The sequence below is a fragment of the Leopardus geoffroyi genome, chromosome B2, assembly GCF_018350155.1.
Source record: "Leopardus geoffroyi isolate Oge1 chromosome B2, O.geoffroyi_Oge1_pat1.0, whole genome shotgun sequence".
Lineage (NCBI taxonomy): Eukaryota > Metazoa > Chordata > Mammalia > Carnivora > Felidae > Leopardus > Leopardus geoffroyi.
Genome location: NC_059332.1, coordinates 72,058,912 through 72,074,493, shown reverse-complemented (window position 1 = coordinate 72,074,493; position 15,582 = coordinate 72,058,912). Strand labels below are relative to the sequence as shown.

At 35.2% G+C, this 15,582-nt stretch overlaps 1 protein-coding gene across 1 annotated transcript in view; it reads left to right on the top strand.

The window, feature by feature from the left end:
- ELOVL4 (ELOVL fatty acid elongase 4) overlaps positions 1–15,283 on the top strand; it is a 32,797-nt gene extending 17,514 nt beyond the window's left edge. Inside the window, exons 2-6 of the mRNA XM_045498851.1 lie at positions 6,078–6,265; positions 7,430–7,510; positions 8,872–9,043; positions 10,075–10,202; positions 13,217–15,283. Coding sequence (XP_045354807.1) covers positions 6,078–6,265; positions 7,430–7,510; positions 8,872–9,043; positions 10,075–10,202; positions 13,217–13,492 — 845 coding nt within the window. The 3' untranslated portion in view covers positions 13,493–15,283. The remainder of the gene's footprint in view (positions 1–6,077; positions 6,266–7,429; positions 7,511–8,871; positions 9,044–10,074; positions 10,203–13,216) is intronic.
- Positions 15,284–15,582: the final 299 nt, after the last annotated feature.

Sequence of the window (15,582 nt, the reverse complement as noted above, 5' to 3'; positions counted from 1 at the left end):
GAATAAAAACCTGTTGGTGTAGCATGTTTGAAGGAAGCTCCACTTCAGATAGACCATTTTACCTCCCATTTGTAAAGGTATAATCTACACATAATAAAACTAACTCTTTTTATTTAACAGTGTGTGAGTTTTGACACATACAGTTGTGTAACTATTACATGACCTTTTAATACAAATAAAATTTTATGATTACTGACTGAACGAATGTTTGTAAATAAATCATTCTCACTTGGTATGAGCTTTATGAAACAATCAAAATGTTCTAAATGGAAACTATTTCTTGAGGAAAAAAATTAACTTTTAAGGGTTTGAAAGAGTTAAGATAATGTATCTTAGTAATTCTTATTGTTAAAATAGTCTCTTGCTCCTGAACTTGATGTGCTACAATGTTTAGCTCTAGGTTTGCTTAAATTTAATTTAAAACTAGGATAAGGAACTCATTGCCAAAGAAGACAGCTCTTTCTTCTTACAAAAAGAAAGACCAAGTTCTTAGAAATTTTCTGAATTTAGGTGTAATTCAGCTTCCTAAAACTTCTTTTCATTGGTTCTAATTCTATGGAATTAGAGAATAAATCTGAGCTCTCTTTAGGTCTTTTAGTATTTGATGAGTCCTCTTTCTTTTCTCCAGGCTGGACATCCTTAGTTTTTTCCCACCTTTCTTTGTGTTATGGCTTCCAAAGCATTCATGATCCTAGACCAGGTGTGTTAGATGTAGCACCTAAAAAAGTATGAAACTTAGTGTGAGTATCTCTTGTCCTTCTTTCTACTAAGGGAAATTTTGTAGGTTTCTCTTATTTTCTTTCCCTTAAAGAAACATGATTGATAGTCACAATTCTATCTTAACATACCATTTGTACCCAAAATTTGGTATTGGTATCAAACTGATGGAAATCATCTCTCTTAAAATTAATGGACATGAAGAGGTATTGGAATACCTGCTAGGCTACATGAGGCTCTTGACTTCTCTGAATTTCATTTTTTTTTTTTAATTTTTTTTCAACGTTTATTTATTTTTGGGACAGAGAGAGACAGAGCATGAACGGGGGAGGGGCAGAGAGAGAGGGAGACACAGAATCGGAAACAGGCTCCAGGCTCTGAGCCATCAGCCCAGAGCCCGACGCGGGGCTCGAACTCACGGACCGCGAGATCGCGACCTGGCCGAAGTCGGACGCTTAACCGACTGCGCCACCCAGGCGCCCCTGAATTTCATTTTTAATATAAAGAGATCATATCTAAATCTAAAATTATACAGCCCTCCTTTAGGTAAAGGTTTACATGTATCACAAATGGCTTAAAATTGTTGATAAGCTCAAAATAAGAGCAAAATCACTAAGACATGGAGGCATAAACATGTTAATAAACTTAGATATAAAATATAAAAATAAGACAATTTGACAAGTCAACTAGAGTCAGTTTATATTTGTGCCATATTGATCCCCTCCCCCCAAACTGTACAAATAGAGAATTTCTAAGAATGTTATATAAAACCTGTTTGAATCTTGGGTATTCCTTGATGACAGTTTGACTTCAGTGGTGGCAGGAGGAATAGGATTTCAGTTGAATTGTTTTCTCTCTTGTTTTTTTCCTAATACATTCATGGTGTGAATTCCTGTCCACAACTGTGTAGAATTAGGATATTGACAGCATATTGGAAATATGTCATCATTTACTCTAATGTGTGTAATCTACATTTAGATTCAATGTAACTCAAATGAATAGAAGATTTAATTTACCCTTAAAATATGCTGTTTATAACAAATAAACAAATAAAACTCAGAAAAAGGGATCAGATTTGTCCTTACCAAGGGAAGGGTGAAGGGGGGGTTAGAAGAAGGTGGTCAAAAGGCACAAACTTCCAGTTATAAAATAAATAAGCACTAGGGGTGTAATGTACAACATGATGACTGTAGCAAACACTGCTGTATGATACACATGGAAGTTGTTATGAGAGTAAATCCTAGGAGTTTTCATCACAAGGAAACCATTTTTTCCCTTTATTGTTTTCTTTCTGTTTTATCTATGAAAAGATAGATGTTAGCTGAACCTATTGTGGTAATCATTTAACATTATATGTAAATCAGACCATCATGCTGTATGCCTTATACTTACATAGTGAAGTATGTCAATTTTGTCTCAATAGAACTGGAAAAAACAAAGAATCTAAGCAGATGTACACATCTTTCTTAGAAGAAAGGAAACATGTAAAAATGTTATTGAAACATTTGAGTTAATGACAGGCTGGATAATTCATTATTTTAAGATTATGTAAAATAAATAAAAGCTTTAGTATTCATGATCTTCTTTTACTGTTCTAACTCCACATCTTTTTTCTTTCTTTTCTTTTCGTTTCTTTCTTTCTTTTTTTTTTTTTTTTTTGGCTCAAGACTTGTGTGGGGGACCTGTTAGTAATAGTGAATTTTCATATTATTGTATGACACTATTGTGACTCACTTCATCCTTTTTAGTGGAAAAGGGAACAAGTAAAAGAAGTATTGGATCTACGCATCTTGTCAGAAGTACTAAAGGAAATATTTATGCAAATAAATTTAGAAAGACACAAGTAACTGCAGAGACATGGAGAGATGTGCAAATGTCACCATAGGATGGGGGTTGTGATGCTGTGTTCAGATTGCTGACAGTTACTACAACTTCCATAATGCTTATTGCAGGTGGAATTCTTGAGGGCTTTCTGACCCTGGTGAACTGGTGGGCTATTTTGAGAAAGATACGGTGTGAACTATGGACTTTTATAGTCTGAAGATGGTTTTGTTAAGTGGTTGCTAAATGAACACATGACTTGCAATGTTGGATATAGAAATGGGAGGCATTGCCTTTTTTCCCTGGAGAAAGCAATGAAGTAAAGACACTGAGGCAGAGAGAGAGAGCACACATTTACCCCTAAATACTGGGTTGAAGTGCTGACTTGGGTTCAAGTTATATGTCCCATAGAGGAGGATCTGGGAGGAGCTGTAGAAAGGGTTGCTGGGCACTGAAGAAACCTGGAATATCAGTATACGCACTGTTGGATTTCATTTGAAGGTATCAAGAATAAAGGACTAAAATGGAAAAACAAATCAACCACTCATAATTTATGTATCAAATAAATGTTGTTTAGGCACCCTCATGAGCATTGCAGTACACGAATGAAAGACACAGCCCCTGCCTTCAGGGACATTGCATTTTAAAAGAAGGTACAGGACAGTGTGATGAGTGTCGCAGTGGAATAGAAACGTCGGGTACTCTGGCATGCAAAATGTGTTCCCTGACCAGTGAAAATTGCCCATTTTTTGGACCCAGTTTTCCTCACCTTAAGTTTCATTCTTCTTCCTAATTATCATTTTTTAAAAGTAACAACTTTCAGAAATTAAAATAAAAAAACCCTAAGAGATTATGTAACTTCTTGCTACTCAGAGGATGGGCCATGGAATATTGACATAGCATCCATTGGAGCTTCCTAGAAAATGCAGAATCTTCCTAAAAGTGGACTATATCCAAGACCTACTGAGTCAGAACCTGCATTTAAGCTATGCTTTCCCTCCCCGTGATTGTTTTTCTCATTAAAGTTGGGGAAATACGAATCTAGTTCCCCTTCTCTCCAATAGGTTTTATAGATGAACAGGATGAAGACAGATGGTGCCCTTAAATGGTAGCAGAGCTGATATTAAAACTCAGCCCATCTGTTTACTGATAGAGTCTCAAATGCCTTTTCTAGTATCTCTGTTATTTCTTACCTACTCCCCTCCACCTTTTTACTCTTATGTTGGCCTCTGTTGTTTCATATTGTCAGATCTCCAGCTTCTTACTTCTGTCCCTTCCTCTCGGTGTCTTTCTTAGTTCTCTCTTTACACTTCTCTGTTGAGTAAGACAATGGTACAGGCTACCCACACTATATATCAAAAAGAATGAACATTTTTATTCATTCTTGATTTGGGGAAAATCTTTGGACCTTTTTCTCTAATTGCTTTCTACTTGTTCAGAACTTAACTTTGAAATCAGCAGGAATTCGGTGTGTGATATAATCTGTGATGTTAGAAATTAGAATCTCCTTTCAGATGAATTTATCTTCCTTTCTGTGCTATGTGGATTATCTCATAACAGACACCTTTTGCTCTTTGTTTCAAACACTTGGAAAAACAATGTCTGCCCTCTAGTTTCTAGAAAGGAATAGGACACCACAAGCTACTAGGATTTAGGGATTTGTATTAAGTTTTTTTCCTATAGGAAATAAATATCTAAGTGGATAAATATGCCATGTTTTAAGGGGGGACTTTGGCATAGAAAGATATGGTCATAGCAGGATAATATGACAATATTAAAGAAAAGCAGACAATCAGTGATAAGACCATTGTGGCACGATGCCTTCAACAAAAGTCAGCCACTCATCTTTTAAGCCACACCCTCTTTATAAGAGGACTATTCTCTCCTGTCTTGTGTTTTAGTTTATTTTTAACTCTGGAATATGTTTTTATTTGAGTGGCAGAACCATAATTTCCATTAGTAGATAGTAAGCCTCTCCTGTAAACTCTGAAATAAAATCAGCTTTTGTTTTTTCTTGTTTTCATATGTGTTTTTCTTTCAAGTCACTAGCCCATCTTTCTAACAACTCTTATTTCATAGAAACCATAGTTATTATGTCACTTCCTGACTTGGGAGACTATGTTATTAAACATTGTTCTACTTCCATTTCCTTCCTTTTATCTTATTTTCTATCAATAGTGTATAGAAACAGACTAATTTTAAGTAAGTTATTTTGAAACCTAATTATCTAATCCAGAACTCTTCTGCATATATAGTCTCAGTAAAACTGACATTTTAAATGGTGGCATATTGTAATGAGTAATTAAGTTAAATTTATTCAGGCTAGATTTTAGGAATGGATTGAAAGACAGGATTTTTTTGTTGTTGCTATTTTAAAAGTACATCCTATTCTTCAGCATGGAACAAGGAAATGTTTTGCATTACCAAGCATAAACTAGACATTAGATTCACAACCTGTAAAATACTGGTTAGCCTTTAGAAATATAAATTTCACTATCTTTTTATAATTTATTAGAATATTAATCTTTGTTAGCTCTGTATTTCATTATCATGCTTCTCTTAGAAATGTTACTTGTGGCAGAGCTCTATTGTAAAATTGACTCAAGGTTGCATATCTGAATATTAAGGACAATTGACTCATTTTAAATGAAATACTTGCACATATGTGAAGTAAATGCTTATAGCTTTAGAGAAGAGCTCATAAGTTGGTTATATTCAATGTCTTGAATATAATGGAAATGTATTGGATATGGTGATTTCCATTTAAATAAATTATAGAACTGTAGCCCCGCCCTAATTTAATCACACAAATATAACTATACTCTTGTCTTAGTGTCCAAAAATATGCCAGGCAATTGCTTGCATTGCTCCACCTCTTCAGTTTGCTATTTTTTCCTGCTTTGCTTTAGGTAGGGAGGGAGCAGCTTCCAAACTGCTCTGATAAATCTCATATGTTTGATATGAATGACAAGTTTCTCCTTAAAATATTTATTTTCTGGGACGCCTGGGTGGCTCAGTCTGTTAGGCGTCTGACTTTAGCTCAGGTCATGATTCCACGATTCGTGAGTTCGAGCCCCGCATCGTTGCTTTGTGCTGACAGCTCGGAGCCTGGAGCCTGCTTCAGAGTCTGTGTCTCCCTCTTTCTCTGTTCTTCCTCCACTCGCACTCTGTCTCTCAAAAATAATAAATAAACGTTTAAAAAAATTTATTTTCTGTCTATGAAGTCTTTCATTAACTTTTCACCCCCAGCTTGTTCTGTGTTTTTAGCAACGTTGATTTCTTGTCTTTGTTCTCTAGGTTCTCTATAAAACTTAATGTGTGCCATAGGAGTGAAACATAATTTTCAAAAGCTGCTCACAGGAATTGGTCTCATTTCTTTGGTTTTAATGCCATGTATTTTTGTTGTGACTCAGAGAAAAATGACTTGCATTTGGTCAAATTAGGAAAAAAGCTAAGTTGAAATATTATAATTCCTGATAAATTCATTTCAAAAGAATGTATTGTTTAATGAATTTAATATCACTTTGTTCTTTCTGTAGATAAACGTGTGGAGAACTGGCCTCTGATGCAGTCTCCATGGCCTACACTTTGTATAAGTACTTTTTATCTCTTGTTCGTGTGGCTGGGTCCAAAATGGATGAAGGACCGAGAACCTTTCCAGATGCGCTTAGTACTCATCATCTATAATTTTGGGATGGTTTTGCTTAACCTTTTTATCTTCAGAGAGGTAGGTTTACTAAAGTCACCTTGTAATTCCCCAGGGTTATTGGAAATTAAGAAATTAGAATGTGTAAAACCATCATGTAATATTGTACCCCAAGATAACCGTTAGCTACTCTAAAAGGTAAATTTTGTATTATTGACATTTTTCATGTTTGGATAACAAAAATATGAAATATACAGAAAGTATGGAACAGTTGTTTTAAAATGGAATTTTGAAGCAGACACACTAGATTCCAAAATAACCCCTATTAACTGTTCTGACACTAAAAGTTATTTAACTTTTCTGAGACTCATTTTCTCCATCTGTAAAATGGGAATAATACCTGCCTTCTAGGTCAGAAATAAGTGAAATAATTTTTGATAGTGTTGGCACATATTAAATAGTCAGTAAATAGTTGCTGTTGTTTATTTATAATTCTTATTCAGCAGTTTCAGATTTGGTAACATTAAAATATGCAGGTGTAAAATACTGATTTCAAGCGAAATCCTATTACATTATGTCATTATATTTTGGGTTGCAACTAAAATGAGTTAACTGTTACACACTGTTAATCATCATGTACTTTTCTGGTCACCAGCAAATGCTCCCTGACATTCTGGAAAGAAATCCTAAAGGCTAGATCGACACAGGCATTTTTTAAGTTGTAAGAGTGGAAGGATTTTGTTTCCAAAGAGACTCCTTATTAAAAGTCTGTATGAGCCCAGAGAATGGGAGTGGTGAGGCTAGGAAAATAAACAGTACTCTCTTTTAAAGAAATCTTTGACAACTTAGCCTATAGAATCTCAACTTCATAACAATTTTTATTTAACTTAGTTAGATACTTTGACCTCATTTGTTAAATAAAAACCACTCTGGAGCAAGAAATCAGTGTCATGCTTAGATCTGAGTCATAGTTAATCAAAAATTCTCTTAATATTATAAAGTAGATAGATTTGAAGCCTCAGTCAATGAGTTACTGGTGATTTTTAATTTAGATTTCAATTTGAGAGTAACTTGACACACAGCAAATTTTAGAAATTCTAATACATTAAATGTTTAATGCATTTGAATTTTTTAGACAATATTGCTTTTTAAAATAATTTGAAAGGTTGCATATTGTATTTAGAGCTTTTAAAATTCTGTATCTACTAAAACTTTACTTTAAATATTATTTCCCTTTTTTTCCAGTTATTCATGGGATCATATAATGCAGGATATAGCTATATTTGCCAGAGTGTGGATTATTCTGATAATGTTCATGAAGTTAGGGTAAGTACATTAAAAATACCATTCGTCAGTAGAAGTGGATTTAATTTTATAATCTCCACTCTGAAAATGTACTTTTGTAGAGTGGCAAAAGTGGATAGGATTGTGGTGTGTCAGTAAAGCTGTGCGTTTCTTTAAAAGCATATAACTGAAAATATTTTCATAGCCATCATGTCCCATTTGGCTGTGGGAGAGTGCATTTGTTCTGGATTACCAGAATGCAGTACTTAGAAAATTCCATGTTTAGTGTAAAGATGACATTTTGGAGTTTTGTTGGTTCCAGTCAAGAATAGAAACTTATAAAGAGAGTCTAATTCATTTGTTAAGAGCCTGAGGGAAAACAAATGTTTTATAAACTATGTAATGTTTAGTAAATTAAGCATAGCACAATCTGTATAGGCATAAACTCAGTTTTTATTATATTTGCAGAAAAATAAAGAATTGATAATATAATGTTACCATATTTTACTTTCCAGTCACCTTTGACACACAAAAGATTTATAAACAGTTCAGTTATGTACTGTCTTCTTTGTTGTTGGTACATAGGATACATATCAGAGAAAATACTTAATATAAAAAAAGTTGAGTCTAGGTTACTATTATAGTAGGGTTCTTGCAAAATATTTTAAAACATTTACAGAGGTCACCTCTCACTAGATCCTTGGATCCTTAATCTCAGCATGTAACATAATCTTTCTGCACCATCTGGTGTCTTAATTAGAGCCCAGGAAAAGAAAAGACTTATTCATGTAAGTAGGATTATATTTATGACCTAGGAAATATTTGTTGCTTTTGTTCGTTTGTTTGTTTCAACTCACTACTTTAAAGATTTTACTGCTTAATACTAAATGCTATGATTAGGTATTTACTTTGTTGCACATGTTAAAGTGCCAGACAGACACGAACAGAGACAGGAGCTACCCAAACATACTTGCAAGAATATCTGAAGTTTAGTATAGGCTAAGCATGAACATCTGAAATAACCTTTACAAAGTAACTATCTCTGTTTCTCTACCATATTGAAAAACAGTAGTGTGAAGGTGTTTACGGCTCTGTGTTCAGCAGTTTGGTACTTCAGGTCATCTCGCTATGTAGCAGACTAGAAATTTTCTCTAAACTGTTGCCACTGTGTAGATATAGCCTTGGACCCTTTCTTTCTCATCTCCCCTGCCCGCCCCCCCCCCCCCCCCCCCCACGGAGAGATGCCTAGGTTTCACACCTACTTAGGCAAAAATGATTCTATGCCTCATACGTTTTGTGCAATGAAGATTGTTTAGGACTAAGAATGAATAGAAAGCCATATAATACAGTGTCAGTCTGGTGTTTATAACATGCTCCCCCCCCCCCTTTTTTTTTTTTTACAGATAGCTGCTGCTCTGTGGTGGTACTTTGTATCTAAAGGGGTTGAGTATTTGGACACCGTATTTTTTATCCTGAGGAAGAAAAACAACCAAGTCTCTTTCCTTCATGTATATCATCACTGTACAATGTTTACACTGTGGTGGATTGGAATTAAGTGGGTCGCCGGGGGACAAGGTGAGCATTTTCAGGAACATATCTGCATATATTAAGTTATATAAATGTGTTGTGTGGAAAAGTAATTATAAGCTGGAAATTTGACTTGGTCTTTAACTTACTTTCATGGTTAACTATTTCTGTGTTAATTTCATTTTAAAGAAATTTGAACAAAGTGAAGCCTTAGCTTTTTATCTGTGGCTACTTAAATTCCTAAAGATTTGTCTCAGAGATAAGCATAAACTAATCTTAAATGTGGCAAATGATATTTTGATAAGCAATTGTAGTTGTTCTGATTCAAAGGGTACTAAGCTGTAACTCCTGAGTTGGAAGGTTCCGTCTCCAGCCCAAGCCCAGAGCCCATTCCTGCTCTAAAACAGGCCTTAAATGAACCTGTTGGATCTTACTCAAAGGAAATCATATATAGCCTTGTTAAAGAGGATCTGGATTCACAGTTTGTCCGAGATCTGTCTTCAGCTTTTCAGATGTAGATTGAAGATGATTTACATCACTGAGCTGGAAACAGACTATTGCTGTGTTGGAGACCCAGGGTACGGGTTATTACAGTAGTACAGTTCACCTTCTATTTTCATTTAAAACTGTTAGGAAAGTAAGAAATAAGTACGATTTTTTCGTAGATATATTTATGGGCACATCTAAAGGCAATAATGAGGCTTTAAAAATCTACTTATACAATTACATGTACCGTGACTTTTTTCCCCAAGCATGAAAAATAATATAGGTAGTAGTTCTATATTAGGGCATACTGAAGCCACTGGGGTGCTCCATTTGGAACCTTGCCACTTTGAAAATCCTTTGCATTTGAAGAACACTCATTTTTTTAATATGCTAAAAGCCTGAGTCTAAACTTTAAAAATACCTAGCATGATCTGAAGAGAAATGTTTTCCATTAGTACTACTTTACAACTTTTTATTCCTAATCTGTACCCAAGATTAAATGTTAAAAAATAATGTGGTTTCATTTATTTTATGTTCAGATGGTTTATTGCCTACTAAAGTTTTCTGTATCTTGTGATTCTGTTTTTCTGAAGCATTTTTTGGAGCACAGCTGAATTCCTTCATCCATGTGATTATGTACTCATACTATGGGTTAACTGCATTTGGCCCATGGATTCAGAAATATCTTTGGTGGAAAAAATACTTGACCATGTTGCAGCTGGTGAGTGAAATGCTTCTAAAGTTTCTTGTGGTGAAACACTGAAAATGTTTGAATTTACTAATTTTAAATGCAGGTTTTTTTTAATGTTTATTTATTTTTAGAGAGAGAGTGCGAGTGGGGGAGGGGCAGAGAGAGGTTAGACACAGAATCCGAAGCAGGCTCCAAGCTCTGAGCTGTCAGCACAGAGTCCAACACGGGGCTTGAACTCATGAACTGCGAGATCATGACCTGAGCTGAAGTTGAACCTTAAATGACTGAGCCACCCAGGCACCCCTGAATTTACTAATTTTAAAGGGCTAAGTTATCCTTGTCAACTTTCTGTTACAAAGTCGACTTTCTCTGTGCTCTAGATGTGGGAGTTGAGGCTGCTTAGCTCTGAGCTTCTTGTTCATAGACCTAGTTGTCACTGCCACTAAGTTTTAAGATACTCTTAAAAGGCTAAACACAACTCTGGTCTCTGTAAGAGAAATGTTCGACATACACCATAAAGTACATAAACTCATATATGACCAGAAAAATAGTGTAACTTCTTTCTCAGGTGATTTTTTTGTAATTTAAAATGTTACTATTACCTCTCTTCATCCTGCCCTTGCTTGAATTTTGTTTTCTGTTCCATTTTTCAGTCCTTGTTAACAGAGCCCATATGTTTAGAGAATGAAAGTTGAGGAGAAGGTACAGAACCAAGGAAGGGGTGGGGTAAAGGAAGGGAATAAGGACAAGAGAACTCCTCTTAATTCCCTAACACATAGTCCTTAGAGAGCAAAGCTAGGTTTTTTCAAATGCTAGCCTTTAGAGGCGACAATTTTCAGCACATATGCCTAGTGGGACTTCTTGCAGCATCTGGATATATCAGTGAAACATTCAGAGAGAGGTGCTAGCCCAGTAACCAAACTGGAAATCCAACACCAACCTGATAGCTATTCTTCAAGCCTTGGAATTTATTATAATTTGCTGTAATCATAGCATGTACACAATTTATCAGTGGAATCACATTTGGAAATATTATTCATCTCTGCTTTAAGTTGCTAAACAGTTGGCTGGCTGAACAGGAAACACAACTTTTGGGGAATGCTGGGTGTGAAAGATTCATTTGTAACTAAAATGCTGCAGGAGGCTTCCTCCAGTTTATGTTTAAGCTGTTTATATAGTTTGTGTAATTCATTTTTCTCAGTCATCAGTAAATGGTCACAAGAAGATGAAGAGATGACAGAAGTCGTCTGAACTTTGTATCTATTTTGTTGGAGTCTTCACCACAGTCTCCTTGAGTGATGCCACACTTGATCACACCTATATACATACATACTCTTTTGGTGACTTAGGTTCTAAGAACCAGTGTGAAATCAAAACTTCTTAAAATCTGGATTTTGTCCTAGAGAATTTAAAGTTCTTTAGTCTGATATAAATTTAGGGCTTACATGGAATAAATTATTTTAGTAATATTTATATAATAATTAACATAGTGCTGTGCTTAAAAGAGAAACCACAATTGCCCATTCCAAATAGGATGTTAATTTTGTGAAGAGCACAGTATTTTCAAGCCAGAAGTTCTCATAACAGTCAATCATATCAATTAATCTTATAAAAAGCTAACCCTTGTTAACACTGTGGAATTCATAATTCTTCTACTGAGAGTCGTTCATTTATTGATATATTGGAATTTAAACTGATTTGCCTTATCTGAATTAAAAAGCTTCTTAATTTTTGGCTTTTCTTTTATTTTTATTCATTTATTTTATTTTAAAAATTTCTTTTTTTTTTTTAAGCATTTATTTTTGAGAGACAGAGACAGAACATGAGCAGGGGAGGGGGACAGAGGGAGAGGGTGACACAGAATCCAAAGCAGCCTCCAGGCTCTGAGCAGTTTGTCAGCGCAGAGCCCAACACGGGGCTCAAACTCACAAGCTGCAAGACCACGATCTGAGCCGAAGTTGGACGCTTAACCAACTGAGCCACCCAGGCGCCCCTGGCTTTTCTTCTTTTAAAAACTTTCAAAGTTGAGGGTGCCTGGGTGGCTCAGTCGGTTGAGCGTCTGACTTCAGCTCAGGTCATGATCTCGTGGTTTGTGATGTTTGAGCCTCACATCGGGCTCTGTGCTAATAGCTCAGAGCCTGGAGCCTGCTTTGGATTCTGTGTTTCCCTGTCTATCTGCCCCTCCTCCACTCACACTCTGTCTCTCTTTCTCTCTCTCACTGTCTCTCAAAAATAAATAAACATTAAAAAAAAATTTAAAAACTTTTAAAGTTGAAAGTGATTCTCTCTTTTTGCACTTATTCTCAAATATCTACTAAATTTTACTAAAAATCTTAGTTTGTAAAGGATAGTGTTAATTCAAATGCAGTTTTACCTGTGTGCTATTTTGTAAGAAATAAAAAACCCTTTTGGTAGTTTCAATTTTAAAAGGATTTGTACCAGCTTACAGTTTTGTGGAAAGAAATTAGTTAAAATGTGAGAGGAAAACAAATATCAAAAAGGGCATATGGTACTATTTACTTTATTCTGTTAGGCCATTGATATTCCCTCTCATTAATAACATTATTCAGCATTATCCAACAAATACTCATTGAATCCAGACCCTGTGCCAAGGACTCAGGAATCCTCAGGGAGCAACACATAGCCTTACCCTCTGGAGTTATATACTAGTGGAAAGATGGACAACCAAGAAGTTAAGAATTCCAGATAGCTTTAATTGTTTTAAAGAAGAAAGTGCACACAAAACAAAAACCCTGATGAATGGGATAGAGAGGGCCAGCTGGATGGAGGTACTTTGTACCAGCAGGAAAAACAACAAAAAAAGTCAGGAAAAGAAAAAGAAAAAACCAAAAAGGCAGGAAGCCCTTCCTGAGGGAAGGAGAGGGAGCTGGAGTTGGGTGTGGGAGCCCGAGAGCTATTAAACTTTGAACAGTGTGGCAAGATTAGGCCCTATCTTAGCCAGGCAGAGGATTCTGGTGTTGTTAAAAGTTATTTACTATTTGCAGTGAATGTATCCTGCATCGTGATTTTGTTTTGTTTTTCAGGTTCAGTTCCATGTGACCATCGGGCACACAGCGCTGTCTCTGTACACGGATTGCCCCTTCCCCAAATGGATGCACTGGGCTCTCATCGCCTACGCGATCAGCTTCATATTTCTCTTTCTTAACTTCTATGTTCGGACATACAAAGAGCCTAAGAAAGCAAAAGCTGGAAAAACAGCTGTGAATGGTATTTCAGCAAATGGTGTGAGCAAATCAGAGAAACAACTAGTAATAGAAAATGGAAAAAAGCAGAAAAATGGAAAAGCAAAAGGAGAGTAAATTGAACTGGGCCTTAACTGTTGTTGACAGTGAGGAAGCTCCCATTTCATATAAAATTTCAGGGAAAAAGAAGCAAATGAGGGTTTGGGGTGGGGAGAAAAAGACAAATGTGCTCTATGTATTAGTAACCTTTAGATAGAGTAAAGTGTTAAATACAATATCCGGATGTTTTATTTATGAAGTTTTATTTTAAACATTTTTTTTTATTAGCCTTGATGTTGTCCAGACCAAAGCAATCATTATGTGACTTGGGAGGCTCTCCCTCTGTTCACATCTGTTGTCTAATGCATGAGATTTTTCATGTATCTTATATACAGTCATTCTTCAGTCTGATGATCACAGAAACACAGTATGAATTTTTTGGCTAAATTATTATTGCCTACTGATGAAAATCAGTTATCTAACATTTTCTGGTCCAAAGCTGGAACTGTAGATACTTTAAAATTTGCACATTTGGATTCATTTGCTGACTGGAATGGTCGAATCTCTCCACCTCTAGTCTGAATATACCCTTTTGGTTGTAATTAAATTAAAAAAATCTGATGATCTCTGTAGACTCTTAGAGGCTTGATGATGATGGTGTTGGTGAAAATAAGAAAGAATTACAGTAAAAGCCTGTCTAGCGACCCAAAGGTCACCATGACTTGCGGCACAAATCACTGTGGGAAACAATTTTTGTGATGAAAAGGCAGCCTTTTAATACTCTTGTTACTATCAGAAATATATTATGAAAATTAAGATTATTGTCTGATTGGAACATGAAACAACTCATGTCTTTATTAGTAACATCACAAAAGAGTTACACTTATGTGCTGTTAGAAGAGAGTATGTTGATTTTTATCAGGCTTTCCTTGTTTTGATTTGTGGCTGTTACTGATTTTTCATATGTGGAAATATACCTACCTCTTATGTTGGAAAGAACATTTAAAATTAAATAAATTTTAATTAAAAAATCAAGGAGTCCTCTAATGTAAATTTTAATAACTTTCGAATCCGCTAGTATTTTTTTTTTTTGCGTTTTTTACAAATAGCATACACCCAATTTTTCATGAAACGATCCTTCTCTTTCAATGTGTTTAATTTTGGAGTGATATTTTCCTTGTGACAAAGTTGCAAGATCTTATTTATTAACTAGATATGAAGTGTATACCCATCTTGGGGTAATATTCTTGACTCCTTGGTGCTAAAGATCATTAAATTTAGTGTGTGATTGTTATAAGGTGTTAATTGTTAAGACACAAAATGAATAAAAGTGAGAGTAGTCAGAACCAGAAAATTAAATTTGCTGTTGACAAATAAAGTGTTTTATGTAATATAAATGAGCAACTGGAAATAGACTAGGAAAGAGACTTGTACATTGTCTTATTGCATAGGTTGAATTGGTAGGGGATGTTGACCAGGGATCATTATTGAAAGAGAAAATGTGACAAAAGAAAAAAAAAGCATGAATATTTTAACTATCTCAACATGTCAAAACTGCATGGTGCAGGCTGTATGCTGTTTGTGCAGACAAACTATTTCAGAATATTTTGTAAACTATAACATATTTATTGTGCATTAAAGTTACCCACTTTTTCCCCCAAAGGCATGCAGTCATGAGAAATACAGAATATTTGCAAAACTTATAATAGTTTGGCCTGAGAGGATTCAACACCTTTGTCTTTGCTGCTTGGTGTGGAATGACTGGAGACTTGTAAATCTTTGTGAACATTCTGTACTGCTTCCCCAGACCTATTCATTCCCCGCTACCTGATTTCAGCACAATAAATATACTCCTGCTGTGGGAAAAAAAATGATTTTTTTCTGTTAATCAGTTTATTACGTAAATTATCTGTAAATATTTATTTGATTCAGTTGTTAGTATTCTGAATTCTCTTCCACTGCCAATTACTAATAACAGAAAAGAAGTGAAATTAGAACTTGGGTGCCTAAAACTTCTGGTGAAAAGCTTCTTTTTTTGTTGTGGCATTTTTTACTGTAAAAATTAGTTGCCTTTGGAAGAGCTTTTGGATCCAGACATAAAACATACCATTTTCTTCTAAATTATCCTTCCATTTGTTGCTTCAAATGTTAGCTTAACACTTTTTCAT